At 37.5% G+C, this 24,477-nt stretch overlaps 1 protein-coding gene across 5 annotated transcripts in view; it reads left to right on the top strand.

Moving 5' to 3' along the window:
- Window positions 1-24,477, top strand: part of DPY19L1 (dpy-19 like C-mannosyltransferase 1) — a 92,348-nt gene that overhangs the window by 20,324 nt on the left and 47,547 nt on the right. For 4 of the 5 annotated variants that reach the window (XM_073899055.1, XM_073899056.1, XM_073899053.1 and 1 more), the window contains 4 exons: window positions 809-946; window positions 2,854-2,974; window positions 3,683-3,776; window positions 16,296-16,353. In XM_073899055.1, the coding sequence (XP_073755156.1) occupies window positions 809-946; window positions 2,854-2,974; window positions 3,683-3,776; window positions 16,296-16,353 (411 nt within the window). The remainder of the gene's footprint in view (window positions 1-808; window positions 947-2,853; window positions 2,975-3,682; window positions 3,777-16,295; window positions 16,354-24,477) is intronic. The other variant, XM_073899057.1, reaches the window with a different exon arrangement.

Genomic DNA, 24,477 nt, shown 5'->3' with positions numbered 1-24,477 from the left:
GGTGCTGGCTACTAGAGCAGCTCTAGGCAAAATTATATAGAAGGTGAGCACCCTGTACTGCCCCTTACACCCCCTCACGAGGGGAGCAAGTACTGGTACTTGCTTATGTTTTGGTCCATATATTATTCCAACCTCAATATCTGCCCTAATTCCCTCAAAGTGAGAGTACCACTACTGTCCCCTTCCCCTGTCCACACAGCCCCAGTCCTCCAGGGTTCTGACCTTATTCTGAGCTGGAAGGAAGGAAAATCGTCTGTAAAATTAGTTGGCATCTGAATGTAACTTATGTGTAATATATCAACATGTAGCCTTCCTAATATATTTGCATTTTTACATGTAAATCTGGAGGAAAGAAGATGATAGCACCATTTTGGGGATTCAAATGGGCAGTAGGGGGAAATATTTTTGGCTAGGGGAGATTTCTTGGATCACGGTAACTTAAGTTCATGGTAAACCACTCACTTGCCCTGTTCATAAGATAGCCTTTTCTAACACTTAAATTAGTATAGGATGTGGAGTTTTCTTAAGTTACATAGGTTGTCTGAGTTATGTATATTACTTTTTAAATGTTGAAACTATTTTTGAAGATATTTTGAGTTCAATTATTTTAATTAAGACAAAGTTATACTAAAATATGTAGTTCTTTTTTATAACCTAAGATTGTATTAGTGATCAGAAACCATGAGAATAATTGTAGCTATTATTTGCTTGATTGTTTTTCAAAAACAGTGTAAGTTTTTTTAAGCTGGCAAGAGGCATAGGAATTATGCATTTTTTTTATTATAATTATAACTTATGCTTGTTTCAGGGACTGTATTATTCCTACTTTAAGACTATTGTGGAAGCACCCTCATTTTTGAATGGAGTATGGATGATTATGAATGATAAGCTGACTGAATACCCCCTTGTTATTAATACATTAAAAAGGTTCAATCTTTACCCTGAGGTAAGTTTTTCCAATTGTGTTTTTTTTTTCTTTTTTTACTTTTTTTAAAGTGTTATTTGCATTAAATGCTGATTCTAAATGTGAGGTGTAATTCAATATATTATATTTCATCTAATTTTTAAAAGAAGGTGTGTATCTTTTCTTGGAAAGGAATATGGAAAAAAGATTATTAATTTTGGTGGGCTTTAACTGATTTCATGGAAACTGTTATGATTGCATGGTCTAGAAAATTTGAAAACTGTCTAGATTCGGTGTGTAGAGATTATAGCAAGGAAGCACCATTACATGTCATTTGCCAAATAATGTTTCTTCCCTCTCGGGGATTCTTTACATAATTGAATGCTCTTTTTTTTGGGTGGAGTGGGGAAAAGGTGCGGTCCACCCAGGAGGTGAGGGAGGAAGGCAGTGATATCAGTAACTTTTTTGGCCTCTCCTTTACCATCCCTGCCTTCATTTGACACATCCCTGAGCATTTTCCAGGGCCAAGCTGAGATGTGACTTCCGCAGCCACATCCTCCTTGACTTGATATGAGGGTGATCTTTTAATACGCTGTCCCTGTGACTTCCCCTTCTTAGCTTGCTGCTGTTGCTAGACAGCACGTCCTTGTGCCAGGGCCCTGACTGCCTTGGTCTCTGGGGATCTCAAACCCAGGCTCAGTACCTGGACTTAGCAGGCCTCTCAGGCATTTCCCATTGAATGAGAGAAGTCCAGCTTCCACCTAAATTGGTGAGTTAGCCGATTGATTAATGAGGAGATGGAGATAGAGACAAATACATAACCACCAAAGTTCAGTGTTGGTTTCCTGATGTACTGCTTATTGAGTACTTTCTATGACCATGTACACATTTACTTTTACAGAAATGGGATCACACAGCAAATATTTTTTTATAAGTGCTTTTTGTCTTTTAGAATATTTATAACAGTCTTCCTGTGTCATCTTTTTTCCTCAGGATCAGTTTTAGTGGCTATATATGGTCTCCCATTGTTTATTTAGTCCATCTTTTGTGAAAATATTCATTGTTTTCAACTTTTAAAATATTCTGAAGCTGCCATAAGCATCCTTGAAGCTAAATCTCTGTACATATCCTTAATGTTTTTTAAACTATAAATTTGTTGATGTGGAACTATTTAGTTAAACAGAATATATACTTTAGTGATTTTGGTACGTGTTGCCAAAATGCTTTCTAGATAGGTTATACCAATCAAAATTACCATTGGCAGTGTTTTTGAAAATGCTTATATCCCCGAATCCCTGCCAGTTTGATAGACAAAAAAATTAAAATCACATGATATATTTTGTTCATTGCTGTATATGTGTATATATGTATTTCATTCAATGCTGTGCATTAAAAATACATTTTTAATTTTAAAAGTAATTGCTTGCTTATGCCCTTTGTCTATATTTCTATTAAAATTTGTAAGAGCTCATTTATTACATACTAGATATGAATACCATGCTATATAGGTAAACATTTACCCCCAGCTTTTTGTTTGCCTTTCAACTTTGTGTATGATCTGTATGTACTTTTTCTGTACAGAAATGCCATATCTATTCACATCTTGAGAAATTAGATCTATTCAAGAAGACAGAATATCTGTTTGTTCAACTCTTCTTTTATGTACCTTAGTAGAATTTTATGCCTTTTGAAAAATATAAATCTTGTGTGTTTCATGTTATATTTTATTCTCACCCATGGGTGGAGAGTTGAAGACTGACCAATGAAGAATCTGTGTAGGGGACTGTGAGGCTTACTTTACTAGATTTAATGGGAGCTAAGTAGATGGTAGAGGAAAGGAAAATTTGATAATTATCAAGATATCTCAAAAAATTCTAGTAATGAAACTGTTGATGATAATACCTTTTCTCTAAAAAATCTAAAAAAATGTCTCTGTTTTTAAAAAATAGGTAATCTTAGCCAGCTGGTACCGGATTTATACCAAAATAATGGACTTGATTGGTCTTCAAACCAAGATATGTTGGACGGTGACCAGAGGAGAAGGACTCAGTCCTATTGAAAGCTGTGAAGGCAAGTTTCTTTCCATGATATTGTCCAGTTATTTATTGGAGCACATTAAACTTACTGCAAACTTAGTGATATAAATAACCATTTTATTATGCTTATGGATTCTGCAAGTTAGGAATTTGGGCTGGGTATAGCAGGGTTGGTTTGTTTCCACCATGTCAGAGGCTGCTGCTAGACTCAGGTGACTTGGGAAGACTGGAGAAATTAATGGAGAATGCTTCACTTACATTCTAGCTCCTGGGCTGGGGTCCCTGTGAGGCTGGGCTCAGTTGGGACTGTCAACTGGGACACCTACATAATGCCCTTTCCATGCTTTTGTATAGCATAGTACCTCAGGGTAGTCAGGCTTTGCGTGGGCTCCAAGTTGGACACTGCTTGGCCTCTTCTAGCCTTAGAAGTCACATGGTATGGCCTCTGCCATCGTCTGTTGAGGCAGTCACAAGCCCAGCTGGGCTCAAAAGCAGGAGTAGAGACCCCCTGTACCTCTACAGAAGGCGTGTCCGTGAGTTTGTAACCCTGTTTAAAAACCACCACAGCTACTGCCATGTTCTCATCTTTGTTCCGCTATAGGGTCACGTGTTCTAATGGGAACCAAGGCAACCATTTAATATCTGTGCCATTTTCAAAATAAGCACATTTTAATATAAATTGCCAGACACACAAAGTAATTTATAGTTAGAACATGTTTTTTATTTTTTTTTATTTTTAAAGGATTGGGAGATCCTGCTTGCTTTTATGTTGCTGTAATTTTTATTTTAAATGGACTAATGATGGCATTATTCTTCATATATGGCACATATTTAAGGTAAGACCATTGATTGAGAATATTTTGGTATGTGTTATAATATTATGTACTAAAATAATAAAAATAGTGAGATAAAGATTAACTTGCAGTTCAGTTTCATAACAACGTTATTTCTAATACATCCAGATACAAAATTCTTTCCTATTGGAATGATTTCACCATTGGCATAGTCAGCCAAACTTAAAATAATTTTAGATGCTCAGATAATGGTGGGGATATTGGATAAATTTTAAATATTCACAGGCTTTTGAGCATAAGCAGTATATTGTTTACACAAAATATAAGGAAAGGACCACTCATTATCAAATGGTGTTAATGGCTCTATTTTGTTGACATTGAAATGGAAATATATTCTATACAGATATTTAATATCTGACCTGATTAACTTCATAGTCCAGCAATATTCCTTAAACTAAAAAGATTGAGAAATTTTTAAAGAGTTTTTATGTTTCTTTTTCTTCATTTCTTTTTGACAGTTTGTTACATTGTATACTTGTTTGAACTATTTTACCTTGAGAGTATCTTTAGAATTTTCTTTTTTTTATTGCTTACTGATTTCTTGTTAGTACAGAAGTGTGAGCATAGGTGTATGATTTTCAGTTTGGGTTAATGAGTTTGAATCTGCTATTATCCCATTAGCTTTGCTTTGGAAGTATGGCATTTTCAGCTTAGTACCACAAAGATTTACTGCAACCCTAGCTCAGTGTTTGAGCAGATAACAGTTACTTGATAAATATTTGTTAAATGAGGAAGTTATTAGAAGATCAATTTAGAGTATATTTGCATATAGATTTAAGATACTTTGATGCCAATATTTCTGATTTAGCTATAAGAAAGTTCATTTAATTATGTAACTGGGGGAGACTGAAATGAAAATGCATGATTAAAAGATGAGGTGGAAAATTTTGTTTTTGAAACAAGACACACAGATAACCAAAAGTATATGGTAATCAGAAGAGGAAGCTGACTTGAAAGAAAGCAAGGCCAGTGTGCCTTGTATCATGATGAGCCAAAGGTCTCTATCTTGGGGGGAGGGATCTATCATTCTGCTAAGTACTAATGGATAGCTTTACTGCATTTGGGAGATTTGATTTTGAGTAAGAGAAGTTAAAATATGGAACATGGCAATGTTGCCAAATTACTGATCTGTAGTTATGCTACTTTTTGAAAGAAGAATTGAGATGGAAAGAAGACTTTCTAAACATTTATTAAACATTCAGTATCATTTTCTTATAATGCTTGTTATAACCATCGTTTCAAAGGCCAAAGATAGAACATCTGCTGCAGAGAGTATGATGTTCTGGTTTTGATTGAGAGGTTCTAGGTGGTTTGGGCCCTGACCTAAGATTTCTTAGTCTTCAGCCCCAACAGTCCCCAGACAGCAGTTTTCTCCCTGCATAGGAGATACATGTGCATTTGTCCAGTCAACATAAAGTACGGACCGAGTGGCTTCTTTTGGAGATGGTGTGCTTGGGTTTTGAAAGCATGTGGTGGGGTGAGGTGGGAGCTGGAGGTGGTGCTAAGTGTGTGTCAGTGGGAGACAGACAGCAAAGATAAAGGGCTTACAATGCTGGGGCAGGAGAAATTTGTTCTGTGTGGAGGGTTGCTTTACTGTGCCTTGGAGGGTCAGAGCGTTTTGGATAGGTTGGGGAGAAAAGAATCCCAGGGAGCGGCAAAGGTGGACATCCTGGGACGTGGAAAGCGGATTGGTTTTGCTAGGATGCAGATTATTGAGGGCTGTTGTAGAAGAAGACTGAATCAATGGGTTGGGCTGGTTGATAAATGACCTTGGCTGGTTTGAGACTATTCCAAAGCCAGGGAGAGAAATCAGAAATTTGACCAATAGAGGGACAGGATTCAAGCTGAACTATGATCTCATGAGACCCTGGACTTCACCTGTCACTGAAGTTAGCCAGTGACTACTTGAGCGTGCTGTCTGCCCAACTGCAGGGTGATTTTAGAATCAATTTAGTGGGTTTGGATCAGGATTTTTTTTTTTTACATGAAAAAGAAAAGATTATAAACATAAATAACAGAGTACACAACATTTTGTAAGATAGGCGTTATTTAGAGAAACTTCTGTTTATTGATTGTATATACATGTCTACATGTGCATGTGCTGAGTTGTAGTGTAAAGTCTCATTTCTTGTAGTTTGAGTGTAAAAAAAATCTGTAGACCCCTGCTTAGGGTAGCAGGAGGGAGTGACTTTGCTTTAAAAGCATGTGAATCTTGGGCACCTGGGTCGCTCAGTCAGTTAAGTGTTCAACTCTTGATTTTGGCTCAGATCATGATCTCAGGGTTGTGAGATTGAACCCCAAGTCTGGCTTTGTGCTGGCTGGGTGTGGAGCCTGACTAAGGTCCTCTCCCTCCCTCTTCCTCTGCCCCTCTGCTCCTGCTCCTTCACTCTCTCTCTCTCAAACGAAAAGAAAAAAAAAGGCATTGAGCCTTTCCAAATAGCTGTTTTTGGTTTCTCTTCTTGGCTCCGAGGGATGCAGCCTGTTTCAGCTTTACCCACTTGACTGCTCTGGGCCCTAGCTGGCCCTTCGGGTGTCCTTGACCCTTGGACCCCCCAGGGTGGTCTGCCTTATGCAGCTGTGCTTGGATGTAGACACTGCAGTGATGGCACATTTTCATTTCTCTAGCTCTCCCTTTGCTCTGTTTGCGAGTGTTTTTTTTAACCCTGAATAATCACTTTAGCTCTATCCAAACACATCCTAAACTTGTTTCCTCCCAGCCCCAAATGAGCATCCAGTTCTCCTACATTATAATGCCCCTTGTATTCTAGGGAGCCTTGACTATTGCACTGTGCCTTGAGGGTGGGTGTGTAAATTAGATTCCAGTGGTGATCCTGGTTTATATTGTGTTGAATAAAGTCTTCTGTCACTTCTTTTCTATCAGTCTTTTTCATCATATTTTAAAATGTTCTTGACATGAGTATTTTTTGAGGTCTCAAATTGCTAGGTAGTTCTTATTGTTTTCTTCCTTGGTGGTTAGTTTTGTCACCCTTCTAACTTTGTAAAGTGGGACGAAGCTGCAGACTTCTTAACATGTGGGTTAAGAATAAAGAGGAGGATATCTATAATTGTGGTTAGAATCTTTTTATAAGTTGTATTATATAAATTTACAGGCAGATTGAGTATGACATTTTTACTCCAGAAGTATATTTCTTTTAAAATAGTACAGATATAAGCTTTCTGAAGTCAGATAAGCCAATCCATTTCACAAAAAATGCAAGTGGAAGAGAAAATAGAAAACACAGCCAAATGGTGAAATGGGGCTGGGCTGCCAAGCTCTGACATGAGGAGATGAAGTCAGATGTTTTTGCAAACACAACCTATTCGTGCTATACCTCTTTTTCTGAAATTCTCAGTATTTTGGTATCTTTAAAAATAAAAATTAAAAAAAAACATTGTTAATTATTTTCTAAAAGCTGTGCTGTTAATTCATGATTACAGTTATTTATTTTGTAAGATGCCCTGACATGTCTCAGCTACAAACAGTTTCTGGAGGCCAGTTTTGTAAGACTTGGTGTGGGTAAGTCTCTATTCTGCAGGGAGCAGGGTTCCCTGAGGGAACCTTCAGGGACCGTTAGGAGAGGGAGTTGAGCTGCCACGTGTTGGAGTAGTCGTTTAAAGCAACAAGCTAAAAGTGAAAGAGTTAAACCTTTTATTACTTACTATGATGGTGTAACAAGATTCTAAAACTGGAGAAAATACAGACTCCCCATTGTCCATTTCCCCCCATGGAATAGTGCCCTGGTTGAGAATCGAGGGATCAGTGCAGACATGAGGGTCATCTCATTGTTGAGGAAGCCCTGAACAAAAGGTGAACCTTTGTAATTGTCTGTGGTTGGGCCTCAGAAATCATATATGGGTTTTTAATCAGGAGCCCAACTCCCTAGGGCATTAGTAGGCAAGGTCATGAGCTAGTCCTGGGATGAATGTAGGACTCATTTGGCAGGGGAATCTGAAGAAACGTAGTGTGGGCCTGGTCCTGACTGTCCAGCAGAAATATTGTGAGGGGAAGAGTTGTCCTCTGTTTCCAGATTCACCACTATGGACCCTGGCTCTCAAGAGCATACTGAAGCAGAACGATTTCTGTAGGTGAAATGAGTGTCCTTAGCTGATGCCAACAGTAAGGCATGTAGAAGCCAAGACAAAATATAGACAACAATCTGTCCAGGCTCACTGGGGCTTTATTCTCAGGTTAAATAAAACATGAGGATCTGGGCATGAGTCAGTACTTGATTCTGGACTGACTGCTTTCTGTTGTTTGGTGTACATCTGTCACCTTGGCATTTTCCTTCACTACCCAGGGTTCTTTCATTGCTCTCTTATAATGGGATCTCTTATGCCATATCCTATGTATTCTACTTTCTTGGTTTATTTTTTCACTCTGGTGCATCTTCCATCTTCTAGAAGTCTTTGAGAATGAGTGGATGGGAGGTAATTTTTGAGATCATGTGTATCTGAAAATGACTTTATTTTGTCTTCATGTTTGATTAATAGTTTTGCCGAGTATTGAACTCCAGACTGGAAACCACTTTCCTTCAGAATTTTGAAGGCGTCACACTATTGTTGCTTGACGTGGTGCTGTTCAGGCATTCTTTAGTTATTCGGATTTCTAAATTTTTGTATGTGACCTTTTCTTCCCTTTCTTTTCTGAAAGATTGTAGAATCTTCTCTTTGTCTCCATGGTTCTGAAATTTCATAATATGTCTTGCTCTAGATCAGTCTGTTCCCATTTATTATCTTAGTCGTGTGAGTGTTGTTTCAGTCTTGCACCTTATGCCCTTAATTTCAGGGAAATTTTCTTGGATTATTTCTTCACTTACTTCATTCCTTCTGTTTTCTCTTTCAGAACTTTTGTTATTTGGATATTGCATTTCTTGATCTTCTAATTTTCATATATTTTCCCATTTTTAATATCATTGCTCTTCTATATCCTAGGAAATTTTGTCAACTTTATTTTTCCAACTCTTCTATTCAGTTTTTCATTTGTTATCTTCTAGTTTTCAAGAATTTTCATTTGTTCTGTGACTGTTCCTTTTTTTAAAAAAATAGTATTTTATTTTTGTTTCATGGATTCAGTATCTTTCTCTCTGAGGATATACTAATGTTTTTTTTTCCCCTCCCTAAATAATTTGGTATCTTCTAGTTCGCTTTTTTAAATTTTTTGGTCTATACCTACCATGTTAGAAGTTTTCCTTAGCTGTCTGGCCATCCTAGGCTGTCATGATTGAGACTGGAAGACAAAAAAGCTGTATGGGAGCTCCAGATCGTGGGTGGAACCTGTTAACATTGAGTTTTTATATAATTTGAATAAATGATGTGGGAAGAACTTAGAGTGACTGCCAGTTCTTTGGTTTGCCTTTGGATATAAAAGAAAATTTAATGTAACAAAGGTTTTTCGGGGTTGTAATAGGGAAGTAAAGTGTTTCATAAGTTAACTGGAATGCAGTATTATAGAATTTTTAAGAAGTGTCTGGGTAGGAGGGAGAACACCTAGATGAGTTAGGAGACATTGTCTTCTGTGTGAGAATACAATAAATTAATGCTTGCAAGGCACCTAGAAGAATGCCTGCTTTCAGAAAATAGTTTTTAATTGAATGAAGTGAATAAATAAATTATTGGAAAAAAAACTTAGCTCTTGATTACTATTTACGGAAGGCACAAAAATAATATATTATTATTTATCACATAAGTTTTATTAGAATTTTACCAATTTAGGAAATATTTTTTCAGTGGACTCATCTGAAGCATTTCCTCTGCAGATTCCACTTTTTCTTTTCCAGATTCTAAAGCTTATTTGTTTACTGAAGAAATATGTATCTAGCACTTTAAGAGGTAACTCTGAGGAAACAGAGTCACAGGAAAGTTATGGATCTCTCCTAGCGGTCAGACTTGGGCAGCAAACAGTGTGGTTAAGTGTCATTTGGTAAGATAATGACCTAAAGAGGGACAGGTTTTAGAGAAAAGATGCCAATATTTTCAACCAATAACTTTCATCAATTTATGCATACTGAAGAGAAATACTTATCTTTTAAATATTCATATACAACTGTTAGACCAAATGATTAAAGATGTGCTAGAAGGCCAAGTTAATAGAACATTCCAAAAGCAAAAAAACAACAAAACGAAACAACCCACAGCAACAACATGGAGCTGAAAAAGTTTGAGCTGGTGTTATTCATGGCTTAAATAAGACATATTTTTAGCCAAAAATCCAGGCTGCATAAACAGTAATGCTTGATTTTCTAACAAAGCATGAACAACAGAAAAATCTCAAATAAAACAATGGAAGCAAAGCAAAATTGTCATAAAGAATAAGAAGTTCAACTTTGTCTTAAAACAGGTACGGGAAGGGGGAGGTGTCTATTCATTGATATAGAGAATTGATATGAAAAGCTACTCTATTCTGCCACAGAGTCTAAAAAGGACACCGAGTCACTTCATAGATAACTTGGGCTGGATCATGAGAAGAAAATAGAGAAATTGGTTATATTAGCTATGACTATTCATTCTCACTATTCAGGATAAAAAGTGGGGGGGATGTTAGTAAGCAAAATTAAAAGGAAGGTTTGGCATATAGACTAATCTACCATGCCTTCAGGGCTTCTGGAACACATCTAGAAATAAAGTAGTTAAAAATTCTTTCTGGTATCAAAGAAGCATGAACCTTCAATGACCAAAGAAAATAATAGAGTAGAGTAGAAAGTCAGAAAATGAATACATTATGTTCTGTGACTGGTTTGTTCCTCCTGTGGAAGAAAAGGCATTTTTCTGATGACTAGCTATGTCTACAAAAGAATAGACAGACTTTTCTGACAAGAGCTGAGAAGCCATGGAGAACAGAGTGGAGGCAAAGAAAGGTGAATATTCAAGAGGATGAAGAGATCAGAGACAGATCAGAGTGGCCACAGTGGTACAGAGCAGCAGACGTTAAATCTAGAGAAGGTCATAAAAAGGATAATTAAAAAGTTCTCAGAAAGCCTCCTCTGTGCAATAGAGGGAATGGAAATGAAGAACAGGGGACCCTGGACCCTGACTCTGTGAGTTAAGACTCTAGACATGCCCTTGACGAAGGATAACAGCTGAGAATTATGGAGAATGAGCTGGAGTATTAGGAGAGAACTTCTGTGAGGAGGCAAGTGAGAGAAATGAGCTCAGAGGAGCAGACTTTCACGAAGGGTCCCAGATGGTGTCTGAAAGTAGCAATAGAGGAAGCTTCAGCCTCCCCTCTGGGCCTTGAGCCATACAGGAGCGTGGTGGCACGAGGAAAGGAAACTTCCTCTCAGAGGAGGGTAAGGTTTCGCGGTAGGAGGAGAGGAAGCATCTGGGCAGAGGCTTGAGGGTTCCTGGAAGGAAGTCGCTCACCATGGAATGGAGGTTCTTGAGGGCACAGTAGAAGGTCTGGATGGGGAGTCAAGCAGTGTGGTGGTTGGGTCACAGTAGGGGCTCCACTGAACACATGGCACTGATGATGAGCAGGAGCCTGTGTCCAGGCCAGTGATCAAGGACTGCAGTGGTATGAGGTGTGGTGTGTTTGACTGAAAGTGCCCCCTCTCCTCACAAAGGAATGCCAGCCAACTTTTGATTGGATAGTTTTTATGTTTTCATTGACTCCTCAGATACCTTTTGACTCTGTGCCATAGACAAGGCACTATGCGAACTACCAGGATGAACTGGGAAGTTCACAGTCTAGTAAATAAAATCTTCTGTTTCTTGGCCCTGGCAGACAAAGAGTTAAATTAAAGACATTAATTAGTTGCCTGTAACAGACTGGAAGGACTAAGCTGAGACCATGCCTCGCCTTCCTGATTGTCATTCTTGTCCTCACCCTTACTTTCTGTGGCTTTCTTTTATGCTCCAGAAAAGCCAGAGGATCCATGTATAAGTTTAGGGGAAGATGCTCAGCTCTCAGCAGGCCTGCGGGGCATTTCTTCATCTGGCTAGCAAGGTGCTTATGCCTTACATCTCAAACTTGAGCCTGGAATTCTCTTAATTCAATTATTTCCACATTATTCTCTCATTTTCTTTTTCATAAGCATTCATACAGCAAAAGTTATTTAATTTAATTCACTCCAAGAGTTATTTAATAACGTTTTGGATTAACTATGATTACTTTTTCTCCTTGAATTTTTTTGGTAAATAGAGGTACAAGTGCCAGTGATTAAGCCTACCAAAATATGATTGATTTGAATCCATGTTACTTAAAGATGTGAGAAAGAAGAGAATTGTAAATTATTAAATGTCAGAACTGAAAAGTTTTAAGATCTTTTACTCCTTCATTTTATACCTGAGGAAATCGAGGCTCAAAAGGTGAATGAGATGTGTGAGTAAATGTGCAAACTTAGACTATTTTAAAATTTGCACAGTGGGAGCTTTCAAATTTTCTGACAGTCGGTGGTAATATTGCAGAAGAATCTTTTTTTTTTTTTAACCGCTAGGGAATGCTGAAATACCAACTGATCAACTGTAATGGGGAAAAAAAATCAGTCTTAAGTTTTCTGATTATTACATCTTTTCTGTTTAGCAAACTCAAATGACCTATATGATAGTCTGTAAGGACTCGAGGGAAAGGAGGTAAATGCTGGGGACACTGTTTTAGATTTGTTGCAAGTCACACCATTTCAAGATGATTGTAAGTCAGATATTTCTTGTAGATAAGCAAATTTTATCCTCCCCTCCTAGCTATGCAGGGAACGAGAGTGTACCCGAAAATCTGCCTCCCTGATTAGGTAAGCAAAGCTGTCTGTGTTCGTGGAAGATGCTGGGCCATAACGCATCTTGTGGTTATTTAGTTTAAAGAGAGTGATGTCGCACTGATACTGCCTTTGGGAAAATGTCCAGTCCCTGAGCCCCACAGGCTGCACGGCAGGCCAGTAGTAGGGGTGGAGGACTTGAGCAGGCCCATCATGAGATTCGGCTGGGAGATTGGATGTGGGATTCTTCTGTCTTTGCCCTCTTTTTACCCCGTCCCTGTCTTTACGCTGCCGTTAAAAAAAAATTGAACTTATAAAATTTCAGTTTTGACTCTTTTTCAGGGTATTTTTAAAAGGGAATTTTACATCAATTTCCCAAAGTGGTGGTGGTGGTGGTGGTGTTTCTCGGTCTCTCTTGTGTAGGGTCTTTTTTGAATTATAACCAGAGAATGAGGTGTCTTTCCAGCCAGGTGTTCCAGGTGCTATACAAATCATGTATATTCTCTGTATAGTCAAAGTACCATACAGATTTATAAAATCGAGCCTACTGATGATCTCATTCGAATCCTTGGTATGTTTTCTTTAGCTTATACGACCTGTCAAAGTCTGAAAGTGGTAAAATACTATACTATGATCAGAGTTTATCATATCCCTATATTTTTAGAAGTTTTAGCTCTAGATATCTGGTGGCTGTATTGCTTGTCCGTATCATTTTTATTTAAAGAAATAGAATTGAATAAATGGAGAGAGACATACTATCCAACTGAATGGGCAGACTTACCATCATATAAATGACAATTCTTCCAAAATTATATGGAAATTTAATGACATTCTGATCAGAAATCTAACACTTTTGTGTGTGGGGGAGGGGGCACTGGTTAGAATTACCTAAAAAATGTTAAAAGAATACTTAGTTAGGGGTGGGGAATTCTCCTTATCATATGTTAATATTACCATAATGCTACAGTAATGAAGACATTGTGATATAGAAAATATAGAATTAAATTAACAGATTCTAGTATTATGAGAAATTAATATATGATAAAGGCTGAATTTCATTACACCGGAAAAAGGAATGTTTATTTGATAAATGGTTGTTAGCATAATTGGCTGTTTCAAAGAGAACAAAATTAAGGCTTTACACATACATTTCTCTGGGTGAAAGATTTAAATGTAAAATACAGTGATACTGGAAGATATTTTAGAACACTGTGTCATTCTGGGGTAGGAAAGATCTTCGCAGATAAGGCAGGAAATACAGAAGAGATAAAGGAAAATATTGACATTTAACTACATGAAATTTAAAATTTCTTTTTGGCAGAATACACCATAACACATATCAAAATACTTAATCACACATATAACAGTCAAAAAATGGATACCCTTAATCTTTGAATAGGGAAATAGACAATCCAATGGAAAAATGGACAAGAATGTAGACAGGCAATTCACAGAAGAGAAAATGCACATTGTCCCAAAACCCATTAAAATGATGCCCGTACTAGTAGACAAGAGGTACAAATCAAAATGACAGTGAGAAAAAAGTTTCCACCTACCCAATGGGCAAAATATAAAAGGATCTGGACACATCAGATGCTGTGTTCTAGAGAAGCAGACACCTCATACACTGTGGTGGGGGGTGTGTGGACTGGTATGGCATTTTCCGGTTCACGTTCTTTGACTTGGCAGTCTCACAGTTAGGTCTGCCCTATAGAAATAAAAGCACCAGTATTTATGTGTACAAGGATATTTATTTTGACGTGTTATTCTTATGGTAAGAAATTAAAAAATATCTATATGTTTGATAATAGGGAAAGGGCTGAATAATTTGTAGTACATTTGTACTATGCAATGTTTGATATCTGTTAATAAGGATGCCTTGGGTTATGTGTATTGATTAGGAATAATCTTTATAATAGATGAATTAGAAAAGGAACAAATTTCAGAGAGGTGTTAATAGCATGATCACATTAAAATAGGGGTATAGAGAAAGATTTGGGAGGGTGGACACACACACAGATGTTATTATTGATTATCTTAGGTGAATCGGATTGAGAGAAGGGTGGCAATGAGGAAACAGATTTTTAAAATATATAGACCTTTGCACTTTTCTGTCTCGTTGGCATAAGTTCAAAACATTACTATTTATTTAAACCCATAACTCACACTTAACTTATCTAATGTCTTATGACTTGCCATGAAGCCTGGCGTTGGCCTGTTGGCTGGCCTTTTAAGAAGGTGTGCTGGGCCTCTGAGGGGAGAGCCCTGACTTCCGCTTCCTGGCCTGTATGACTTTCTGGCTCCTTTATCTGTCCCTCTCATTTCTGTGATTCATCATTTCAGCCATTTTCTGGCCAATATGCTATTTCTTTGCCCCTTTATATTTCATTTGTGCTAGACCAGGTTGATAATCAGTGGAGAAAACGCACAGTTGTTCCATTAGTGTCCTGTGAATGTGTGGTCTTCCAGCTTCCCATGATCCCTTTAAGACGGCTCTGCAGTTCTTCTGTTTTCCGTCGTTACCTCTGTCCTTAAATGCAAGTGGTATTTCAGACAACCCCCTTCCTCAAACTTCTTGCACTGCCATCTCTTCTCTAGAGCAGCACAGAGCTCAAAATTCTGTAGGGAAAATGGAAACTCCATAAACTCCTTTCACTGAACATGCAGACTTAACCCTCGTCTTGTGCCAAGGCTGACTGGCCACCTGTGCTGGGGCTGCCAGCCCTTCTGGTCTCCTGGGAGGCTGGGAGGGATGCGGAGGGGGTGTGTGCTCGGTGCATGGATTAGCCCAGCCATCTCCTGTATCTCCTCCATGTTTCCTCATTCATACATCCCCAGGAGTAAGTATCACGGCCTAGAATACCTAGAATACCTGTGTCTGATTCCTTGTTACCTCCCTGGCTTGTCGATGTTCTACGCATGCTTGTGTAAAAAGAAAGAAGGTTATTTGGGTAAAATCAGGAGAAAACAGCATGAGCTAAAGAGAGTGGAAGATCTCAAGAGTAAAGATGAAAGAAATGATGGAACAGACCTAAAACAGCCTTTCTTTCTCCTATTCAGATGCCTCTGGCTAGGGTGGGAGGAAAGTGGGAGACCCATATTACTCTTACCTAAGCAAATGAAGGTTTAGTTGTTCGGATGGCCAAATCTACAGCGTTGTGATTTCTTAGCTAGAGTTAGAAGCCTGGTGGTCATATTTTGATATTTGTGTTCTTTTACAAGTTTTTAGAAACAGATGAAAGATAAAACTTTGTAAACTAGTGTTCTCCAAGCATGTTCTATAGGAGAGTAGCTTGGGATGGGGCTTGGGAAATACCGAATTAATTAACTCTTAAATGTGCTGGCTTGCTTTTTGAATTTCCAAGTATGGTGTTTTCTGTCTTTATGTCCACAAAGCCTTTTTCTGCACTTCTCTCCTCTTTCCTGAATGTATATCATGTGTCCCTAGAAAAGTAGTTTGAGAATTGCTAGAGGATACAAATAAATATGTGGCACTAAAAAATAAAAAAACGAGAGAGAAAGAAAAAGATCAGGTTGCATGATGCCTGGTAACATGACTAGTCACAATTTTTTATTCCCCGTCTCTGTGGTTTTTTTTTGTACATTTTGAATATGGAAGTTGACTTTTTAAAAATGAAACTTATTTTGACTAATAATACTATAGATACTTATTTTGTAAATAAGCATAGTAGAGTTCTAGTGTGGCTAACACTGTGTAGAACTGGAAGTTTATCTTATTATATTATTTCAAGGTTTCATTAGGATTGACCTGGATTTTTGTTATTTGAGTTATGGTTTTTATCTTCTTTTCCAGCGGCAGCCGATTAGGAGGACTGGTTACAGTGCTGTGCTTCTTTTTCAATCATGGAGAGGTAGGTAGTCAACAAATACTTTCAAAATCTTTAGGGAATTGTACTTTTAGAAATACAAGTTTCTTCTTTAAGTAGTCAGTCAAATATTTTAAAACATTCTAGGAGATTTTACTTCCAGAACTACAGGTTTCTTTTTAAAATTCAATTTCTTTAAATTTAGTCTATAGTAGCATTCTTTAAATGTTTGGTCTTATTTTCATTCAAGTTTTACATTAGCATTTATTTTAAGTTAACTTTTCATGAACATTATTATCTTTTCTGTGATATATCTCTTAGTGATTTGACGTAATAGTGGGTCTGTGTCAATTCTTTATATAATTTAAAAGTTCGAAAGTTTAGCTAAAATAGAAATAAGTCAACCATGGATAAAGTTAATTTCCTTGTGTGGGGATAACTTTTTGTTGTAGGAGCCATAGAGTGTGTTTCTATTTTAACGCATCTTATTAAACTTGGATGTATTTTTAAGTCTTCTTTGCAGAATATTATATTATACCTGTAAACTTGCACATATCCAAGGGTTTTCTAAAGAGAACACTATCGTAAAAAGTATTGACTCTGGATCCAAGCTACCTGTGTTCAAATCCTGGCTTTGCTGTTTAACAGCTCCGAGACCTGAGCAAATCATTAATCTCACCTGCCTTAGTTTCCCCTTTGTAAATGGGTGTAATAATGGTACTTATCTCATGGGATTATTGGCGAGTTTAAATGAATTCATAAGTGTAAAGTGCCTGGAGCAATGTTTTGCACATAGTCTAATTGGTACTAGGTGTCCCTTTTTCTTAGGAGAGTTATTTTAATCATGCCAGTGAGTGGTTTATGTCCCAGAAAATAGTTGTGAATTGTTATTTTTAAGTTATGTAACTATTACTTTGTGTTGTTATTATTATTAATAACTTAGTTTAGATTAAATTCTAATAGACATTCAGGATGCCACTGAAATCCTTCCACTAAATCAATTGTAGTTGTAAATGAATTTTTATTAATGTATCTATACCTGGTTTTCTTTCATCATAAATCTTGTATGAGAGAAAGAGAAGAAAGGTCAGCTTGTTTTATATGAAGTAACTTAATCCTTTTATGCATTTATAAACTCAGTGTGTATAATATATTGAATATGCACATGTTATAAAGCCCCAAAAGTAATCATACTAAAACTTAACTATAGAGTCAAGGTTGAACTTTTTTTTATTGTTCAGTGGATTACTAATGGATGTTGAACTAACACATGCTTAGTATTTAGAATCACAGAAATTTAAAGCCAGAGTGGCCTTACAGATTAGAGCCTTTGAGAAAAATCATTGCATTATGGTTTGGTTTGCTTTTGAGGAAAAAAAAAAAAATTTTTTTTTTTTTTTTTTTTGCCTCTTCTTGACTGTGGATGCTTCTGAATGTCATAGTGTGGACCACAGAACATGTGGAGGCACAGATCCTGTGAGAATGACCTAAGAAATCGGAAGTGACTACTTAACAGTGAAGGAAAGGAGCACTGAGTGTTCATAATAAGAAGTTGGAGGAAAGAAATTATAGAAAAATTTGAAGCCAAGGTGCAGTTTTAAAGATGGCTCTCTGTTAAGCAGAAAGGTCTACTGTATTACCCTCAGTCTAAATTAAAGGTTGTCAATTCCGGATCTTATGTTTTTCTTATAATTTTGATACTCATGTAGCATGAACATCATTCCTTACAAAGTCTTTTCAGTTCATACCAATGAAATTTGGACTATTCAGTTCATTTTTCAGGTTGAAAGTCTTTTTTTTTTTTTTAAATACCTTTCACCTACTTAGTGTGTTTAAACATGCTTAGACATCACTTTCTACTTAGGAAAGGGTAGACTAAATGTGATTAGAATTAGAATTGCAGTTTTTCCAAAATGGTCAAGTAGATAATTGTACTTTATATCAGCAACTTAGCTTTCGAGTAGAAAAGTGACCATTTTGAGTAAAGACATTAAAATTGAGGGAATAAACTGTAGTTTTGGGTAAAAGAAGGGTGAGAACTTAAGTAACTAGAACCATTTTATTATAATTTAATAATTGTTTTGGTTTTCAGACTATGAGATTGTCAGACCCAATTATTTTCTGAATTTTAAAAACGTTGCCCAAAGCATATAATTTTTATATGAGGGAAGCATCTACTCTGGTAGTACCCATTCACACATTTAGTGAACTTTTTTGGAGCATCACAATGTGTACTCACTGAAATTGCTGGTGGGTTACTAATTGGTACTTGGTATCCCTTTTTCTTGGGAGAGTTATTTTTTTTTTTTAAATTTTTTATTGTTATGTTAATCACCATATATTACATCATTAGTTTTTGATGCAGTGTTCCATGATTCATTGTTTGTTCATAACACCCAGTGCACCATGCAAAACGTGCCCTCCTCAATACCCATCACCAGGCTAACCCATCCCCCTACCCCCCTACCCTCTAGAACCCTCAGTTTTTCAGAGTCCATCATCTCTCATGGTTCGTCTCCCCCTCTGACATACTCCCCTTTTCTTCCTGTCCTGTTATCTTCTTCTTTTCCTTTTTTCTTAAAATATGTTGCGTTATTTGTTTCAGAAGTACAGATCTGTGATTCAACAGTCTTGCACAATTCACAGCGCTCACCGTAGCACATACCCTCCCCAATGTCTATCACCCAGCCATCCCATCCCTCCCACCCCCAACCACTCCAGTAACACTCAGTTTGTTTCCTGAGATTAAGAATTCCTCATATCAGTGAGGTCATGTGATACATGTCTTTCTCTGATTGACTTATTTCACTCAGCATAACACCCTCCAGTTCCATCCACGTCGTTGCAAATGGCAAGATCTCATTCCTTTTGATGGCTGCATAATATTCCATTGTGTATATATACCACAACTTCTTTATCCATTCATCTGTCGATGGGCATCTTGGCTCTTTCCACAGTTTGGCTATTGTGGACATTGCTGCTATAAACATTGGGGTACATGTACCCCTTCGGGTCCCTACATTTGTATCTTTGTGGTAAATACCCAGTAGTGCAATTGCTGGATCGAACGGTAGCTCTAATTTCAACTGTTTGAGGAACCTCCATACTGTTTTCCAGAGGGGTTGCACCAGCTTGCATTCCCACCAACAGTGTAGGAGGGTTCCCCTTTCTCCACATCCCCGCCAACATCTGTCGTTCCCTGACTTGTTAATTTTAGCCATTCTGACGGGTGTGAGGTGGTATCTCATTGAGGTTTTGATTTGGATTTCCCTGATGCCGAGTGATGTTGAGCACTTTTTCATGTGCCTGTTGGCCATTTGGATGTCTTCTTTGGAGAAATGTCTGTTCATGTCTTCTGCCCATTTCTTGATTGGATTATTTGTTCTTTGGGTGTTGAGTTTGATAAGTTCTTTATAGATTTTGGATACTAGCCCTTTATCTGATATGTCGTTTGCAAATATTTTCTCCCATTCTGTCGGTTGTCTTTTGGTTTTGTGGACTGTTTCTTTTGCTGTGCAAAAGCTTTTTATCTTGATGAAATCCCAATAGTTCATTTTTGCCCTGGCTTCCCGTGCCTTTGGCGATGTTTCTAGGAAGAAGTTGCTGCGGCTAAGGTCGAAAAGGTTGCTACCTGTGTTCTCCTTTAGGATTTGGATGGACTCCTGTCTCACGTTTAGGTCTTTCAACCATTTGGAGTCTATTCTTGTGTGTGGTGTAAGGAAATGATCCAGTTTCATTCTTCTGCATGTGGCTGTCCAATTTTCCCAACACCATTTGTTGAAGAGACTGTCTTTTTGCCATTGGACATTCTTTCCTGCTTTGTCAAAAATAAGTTGACCATAGAGTTGAGGGTCCATTTCTGGGCTCTCGATTCTGTTCCATTGATCTATGCGTCTGTTTTTGTGCCAGTACCATACTGTCTTGATGATGACAGCTTTGTAATAGAGCTGGAAGTCCGGAATTGTGATGCCGCCAGCTTTGCTTTTCTTTTTCAGTATTCCTCTGGCTATTCGGGGTCTCTTCTGGTTCCATACAAATTTTAGGATTATTTGTTCCATTTCTTTGAAAAAAGTGGATGGTATTTTGATGGGGATTGCATTGAATGTGTAGATTGCTCTAGGTAGCATTGACATCTTCACAATGTTGATTCTCCCAATCCATGAGCATGGAACGTTTTTCCATTTCTTTGTGTCTTCTTCAATTTCTTTCATGAGTATTTTATAGTTTTCTGAGTACAGATCCTTTGCCTCTTTGGTTAGATTTATTCCTAGGTATCTAATGGTTTTGGGTGCAATTGTAAATGGGATAGACTCCTTGATTTGTCTCTCTTCTATCTTGTTGTTGGTGTATAGGAATGCCACTGATTTCTGTGCATTGATTTTATATCCTGCTACTTTACTGAATTCCTGTATGAGTTCTAGCAGTTTTGAGGTGGAGTCTTTTGGGTTTTCCACGTACAGTATCATATCATCTGCAAAGAGTGAGAGTTTGACTTCCTCTTTGCCGATTTGGATGCCTTTGATTTCTTTTTGTTGTCTGATTGCTGTGGCTAGGACTTCTAATACTATGTTGAATAGCAGTGGTGAGAGTGGACATCCCTGCCGCGTTCCTGACCTTAGGGGAAAGGCTCTCAGTCTTTCCCCATTGAGAATGATACTCGCTGTGGGTTTTTCATAGATGGCTTTTATGATATTGAGGTATGTACCCTCTATCCCTATACTCTGAAGAGTTTTGATCAAGAAAGGATGTTGTACTTTGTCAAATGCTTTTTCTGCATCTATTGAGAGGATCATATGATTCTTGTTCTTTCTTTTGTTAATGTATTGTATCACGTTGATTGATTTGCGGATGTTGAACCAGCCTTGCAGCCCAGGAATAAATCCCACTTGGTCATGGTGAATAATCCTTTTAATGTACTGTTGGATCCTATTGGCTAGTATTTTGGTGAGAATTTTTGCATCCATGTTCATCAAGGATATTGGTCTGTAATTCTCTTTTTTGATGGGGTCTTTGTCTGGTTTTGGGATCAAGGTAATGCTGGCCTCATAAAATGAGTTTGGAAGTTTCCCTTCCATTTCTATTTTTTGGAACAGTTTCAGGAGAATAGGTATTAATTCTTCTTGAAATGTCTGATAGAATTCCCCCGGGAAGCCGTCTGGCCCTGGGCTTTTGTTTCTTGGGAGATTTTTGATGCCTGTTTCAATTTCCTTAGTGGTTATAGGTCTGTTCAGGTTTTCTATTTCATCCTGGTTCAATTTTGGTAGTTGATACATGTCTAGGAAGGCACCCATTTCTTCCAGGTTCTCTAATTTGCTGGCATAGAGTTGCTCATAATATGTTCTTATAATTGTTTGTATTTCTTTGGTGTTGGTTGTGATCTCTCCTCTTTCATTCATGATTTTGTTGATTTGGGTCATTTCTCTTTTCTTTTTGATCAGTCTGGCCAGGGGTTTATCAATCTTGTTAATTCTTTCAAAGAACCAGCTCCTAGTTTCGTTGATCTGTTCTACTGTTCTTTTGGTTTCTAGTTCATTGATTTCTGCTCTGATCTTTATGATTTCTCTTCTCCTGCTGGGTTTAGGCTTTATTTGCTGTTCTTTTTCCAGCTCCTTTAGGTGTAGGGTTAGGTTGTGTATTTGAGACCTTTCTTGTTTCTTGAGAAAGGCTTGTATTGCTATATACTTTCCTCTCAGGACCGCCTTTGCTGTATCCCAAAGATTTTGAACAGTTGTGTTTTCATTTTCATTGGTTTCCATGAATTTTTTTAATTCTTCTTTAATTTCTTGGTTGACCCATTCATTCTTTAGTAGGATGCTCTTTAGCCTCCATGTATTTGAGTTCTTTCCGACTTTCCTCTTGTGGTTGAGTTCTAGTTTCAAAGCATTGTGGTCTGAAAATATGCAGGGAATGATCCCAATCTTTTGGTACCGATTGAGACCTGATTTGTGACCTAGGATGTGATCAATTCTGGAGAATGTTCCATGGGCACTAGAGAAGAATGTGTATTCCGTTGCTTTGGGATGGAATGTTCTGAATATGTCTGTGAAGTCCATTTGGTCCAGTGTGTCATTTAAAGTCTTTATTTCCTTGTTGATCTTTTGCTTAGATTATCTGTCCATTTCAGTGAGGGGGGTGTTAAACTCCCCCACTATTATTGTATTGTTGTCAATGTGTTTCTTTGCTTTTGTTATTAATTGCCTTATATAATTGGCTGCTCCCATGTTCGGGGCATAGATATTTACAATTGTTAGATCTTCTTGTTGGATAGACCCTTTAAGTAGGATATAGTGTCCTTCCTCATCTCTTATTACAGTCTTTGTTTTAAAATCTAGTTTGTCTGATATAAGGATTGCCACCCCAGCTTTCTTTTGGTGTCCATTAGCATGGTAAATGGTTTTCCACCCCCTCACTTTCAATCTGGGGGTGTCTTTGCGTCTAAAATGAGTCTCTTGCAGACAGCATATTGATGGGTCTTGTTTTTTAATCCAATCTGATAGCCTGTGTCTTTTGATTGGGGCATTGAGCCCATTTACATTCAGGGTAACTATTGAAAGGTATGAATTTAGTGCCATTGTATTACCTGTAAGGTGACTGTTAACTGTCTGTTGTCTGTGTTCATTTCTGCTCTTTGCTACTTTTAGGTTCTCTCTTTGCTTAGAGGACCCCTCTCAATATTTCTTGGAGGGCTGGTTTCGTGTTTGCAAATTCCTTTAGTTTTTGTTTGTTCTGGAAGCTTTTTATCTCTCCTTCTATTTTCAGTGATAGCCTAGCTGGATATAGTATTCTTGGCTGCATATTTTTCTCGTTTAGTGCTCTGAAGATATCTTGCCAGTCCTTTCTGGCCTGCCACGTCTCTGTGGATAGGTCTGTTGCCAATCTAATGTTTCTACCATTGTAGGTTACATATCTCTTCTCCCGAGCTGCTTTCAGGATATTCTCTTTGTCTCTGAGACTCGTAAGTTTTACTATTAGATGTCGGGGTGTTGACCTATTTTTATTGATTTTGAGAGGGGTTCTCTGTGCCTCCTGGATTTTAATGCCTGTTTCCTTCCTCACATTAGGGAAGTTTTCTGCTATAATTTGCTCCAATATACCTTCTGCCCCCCTCTCTCTCTCTTCTTCTTCTTCTGGGATCCCAATTATTCTAATGTTGTTTCGTCTTATCGTATCACTTATCTCTCGAATTCTGCCCTCATGATCCTGTAGTTGTTTCTCTCTCTTTTTCTCAGCCTCTTTATTTTCCATCATTTGGTCTTCTATATCGCTGATTCTCTCTTCTGCCTCATTTATCCTAGCAGTTAGTGCCCCCATTTTTGATTGCACCTCATCAATATCCTTTTTGATTTCGATTTGGTTAGATTTTAGTTCTTTTATTTCTCCAGAAAGGGTTTCTCTAATAACTTCCACGCTTTTTTCAAGCCCAGCTAGTATCTTTAAAGTCATGATTCTGAACTCTAGGTCCGACATCATACTAATGTCTGTATTGAGTAGGTCCCTGGCTGATGGTAGTACCTCTTGTTCTTTTTGCTGAGGTGATTTCTTTCGTCTTGTCATTTTGTCCAGAGGAGAATAGATGAATGAGAGAACGAAATGCTAACAGGTTTACAACGTCCCCAGCAAATATACTGTATACAAATCAGAAAAGACCTGAAACCAGGGGAAAAGAAAGGGAAAGAAAGAAAAAAGAAAGAGAAAAAAGAAAAAAAAAAGATAAAAACAAAAACAAAACAATACAAAAATAGCAGAATATGATCAAATATGATCAGGCTAGTGCATAGATCAGTGCCACACAGTAGATTTTGGGCGTATTTTGGTCTGTTAGAAAAAAGTGCCTCCTAAAATTTTAAAGGAAGAAAGACATATATGTACAAAATAAGGGTTGATACAGTGAAGGGATGGAAGATGACTGTAAAGATGAAAATTATAAAAGGTTTTATAAAAGGACTTGGTAAGATAAGTTGTTTGAAAAAAGAAAGAAGATTTAAGAAAAGAAAAAAAAAAGGAAAAAGGGAGAGAATGTGATCAGGCAGGAGACTAGAACAAAGCCATACACTAGTGATTTAGGGTATATTTTGATCTGTTAGAAGAAACTGTACCTCAAAATTTTAAAGAGAGAACAACTTATATATATATGCCAAAAATAAGGGTAACTACTATGAAGGGATAAAA

Source organism: Callorhinus ursinus, unplaced genomic scaffold, assembly GCF_003265705.2.
Source record: "Callorhinus ursinus isolate GAN/ISIS: 27379988/994484 unplaced genomic scaffold, GSC_fseal_2.0 scaffold12, whole genome shotgun sequence".
Taxonomy (NCBI): Eukaryota; Metazoa; Chordata; class Mammalia; order Carnivora; family Otariidae; genus Callorhinus; species Callorhinus ursinus.
Note: the sequence above shows the minus strand (reverse complement) of the source record. Positions and strands in the feature narration are given on the sequence as shown.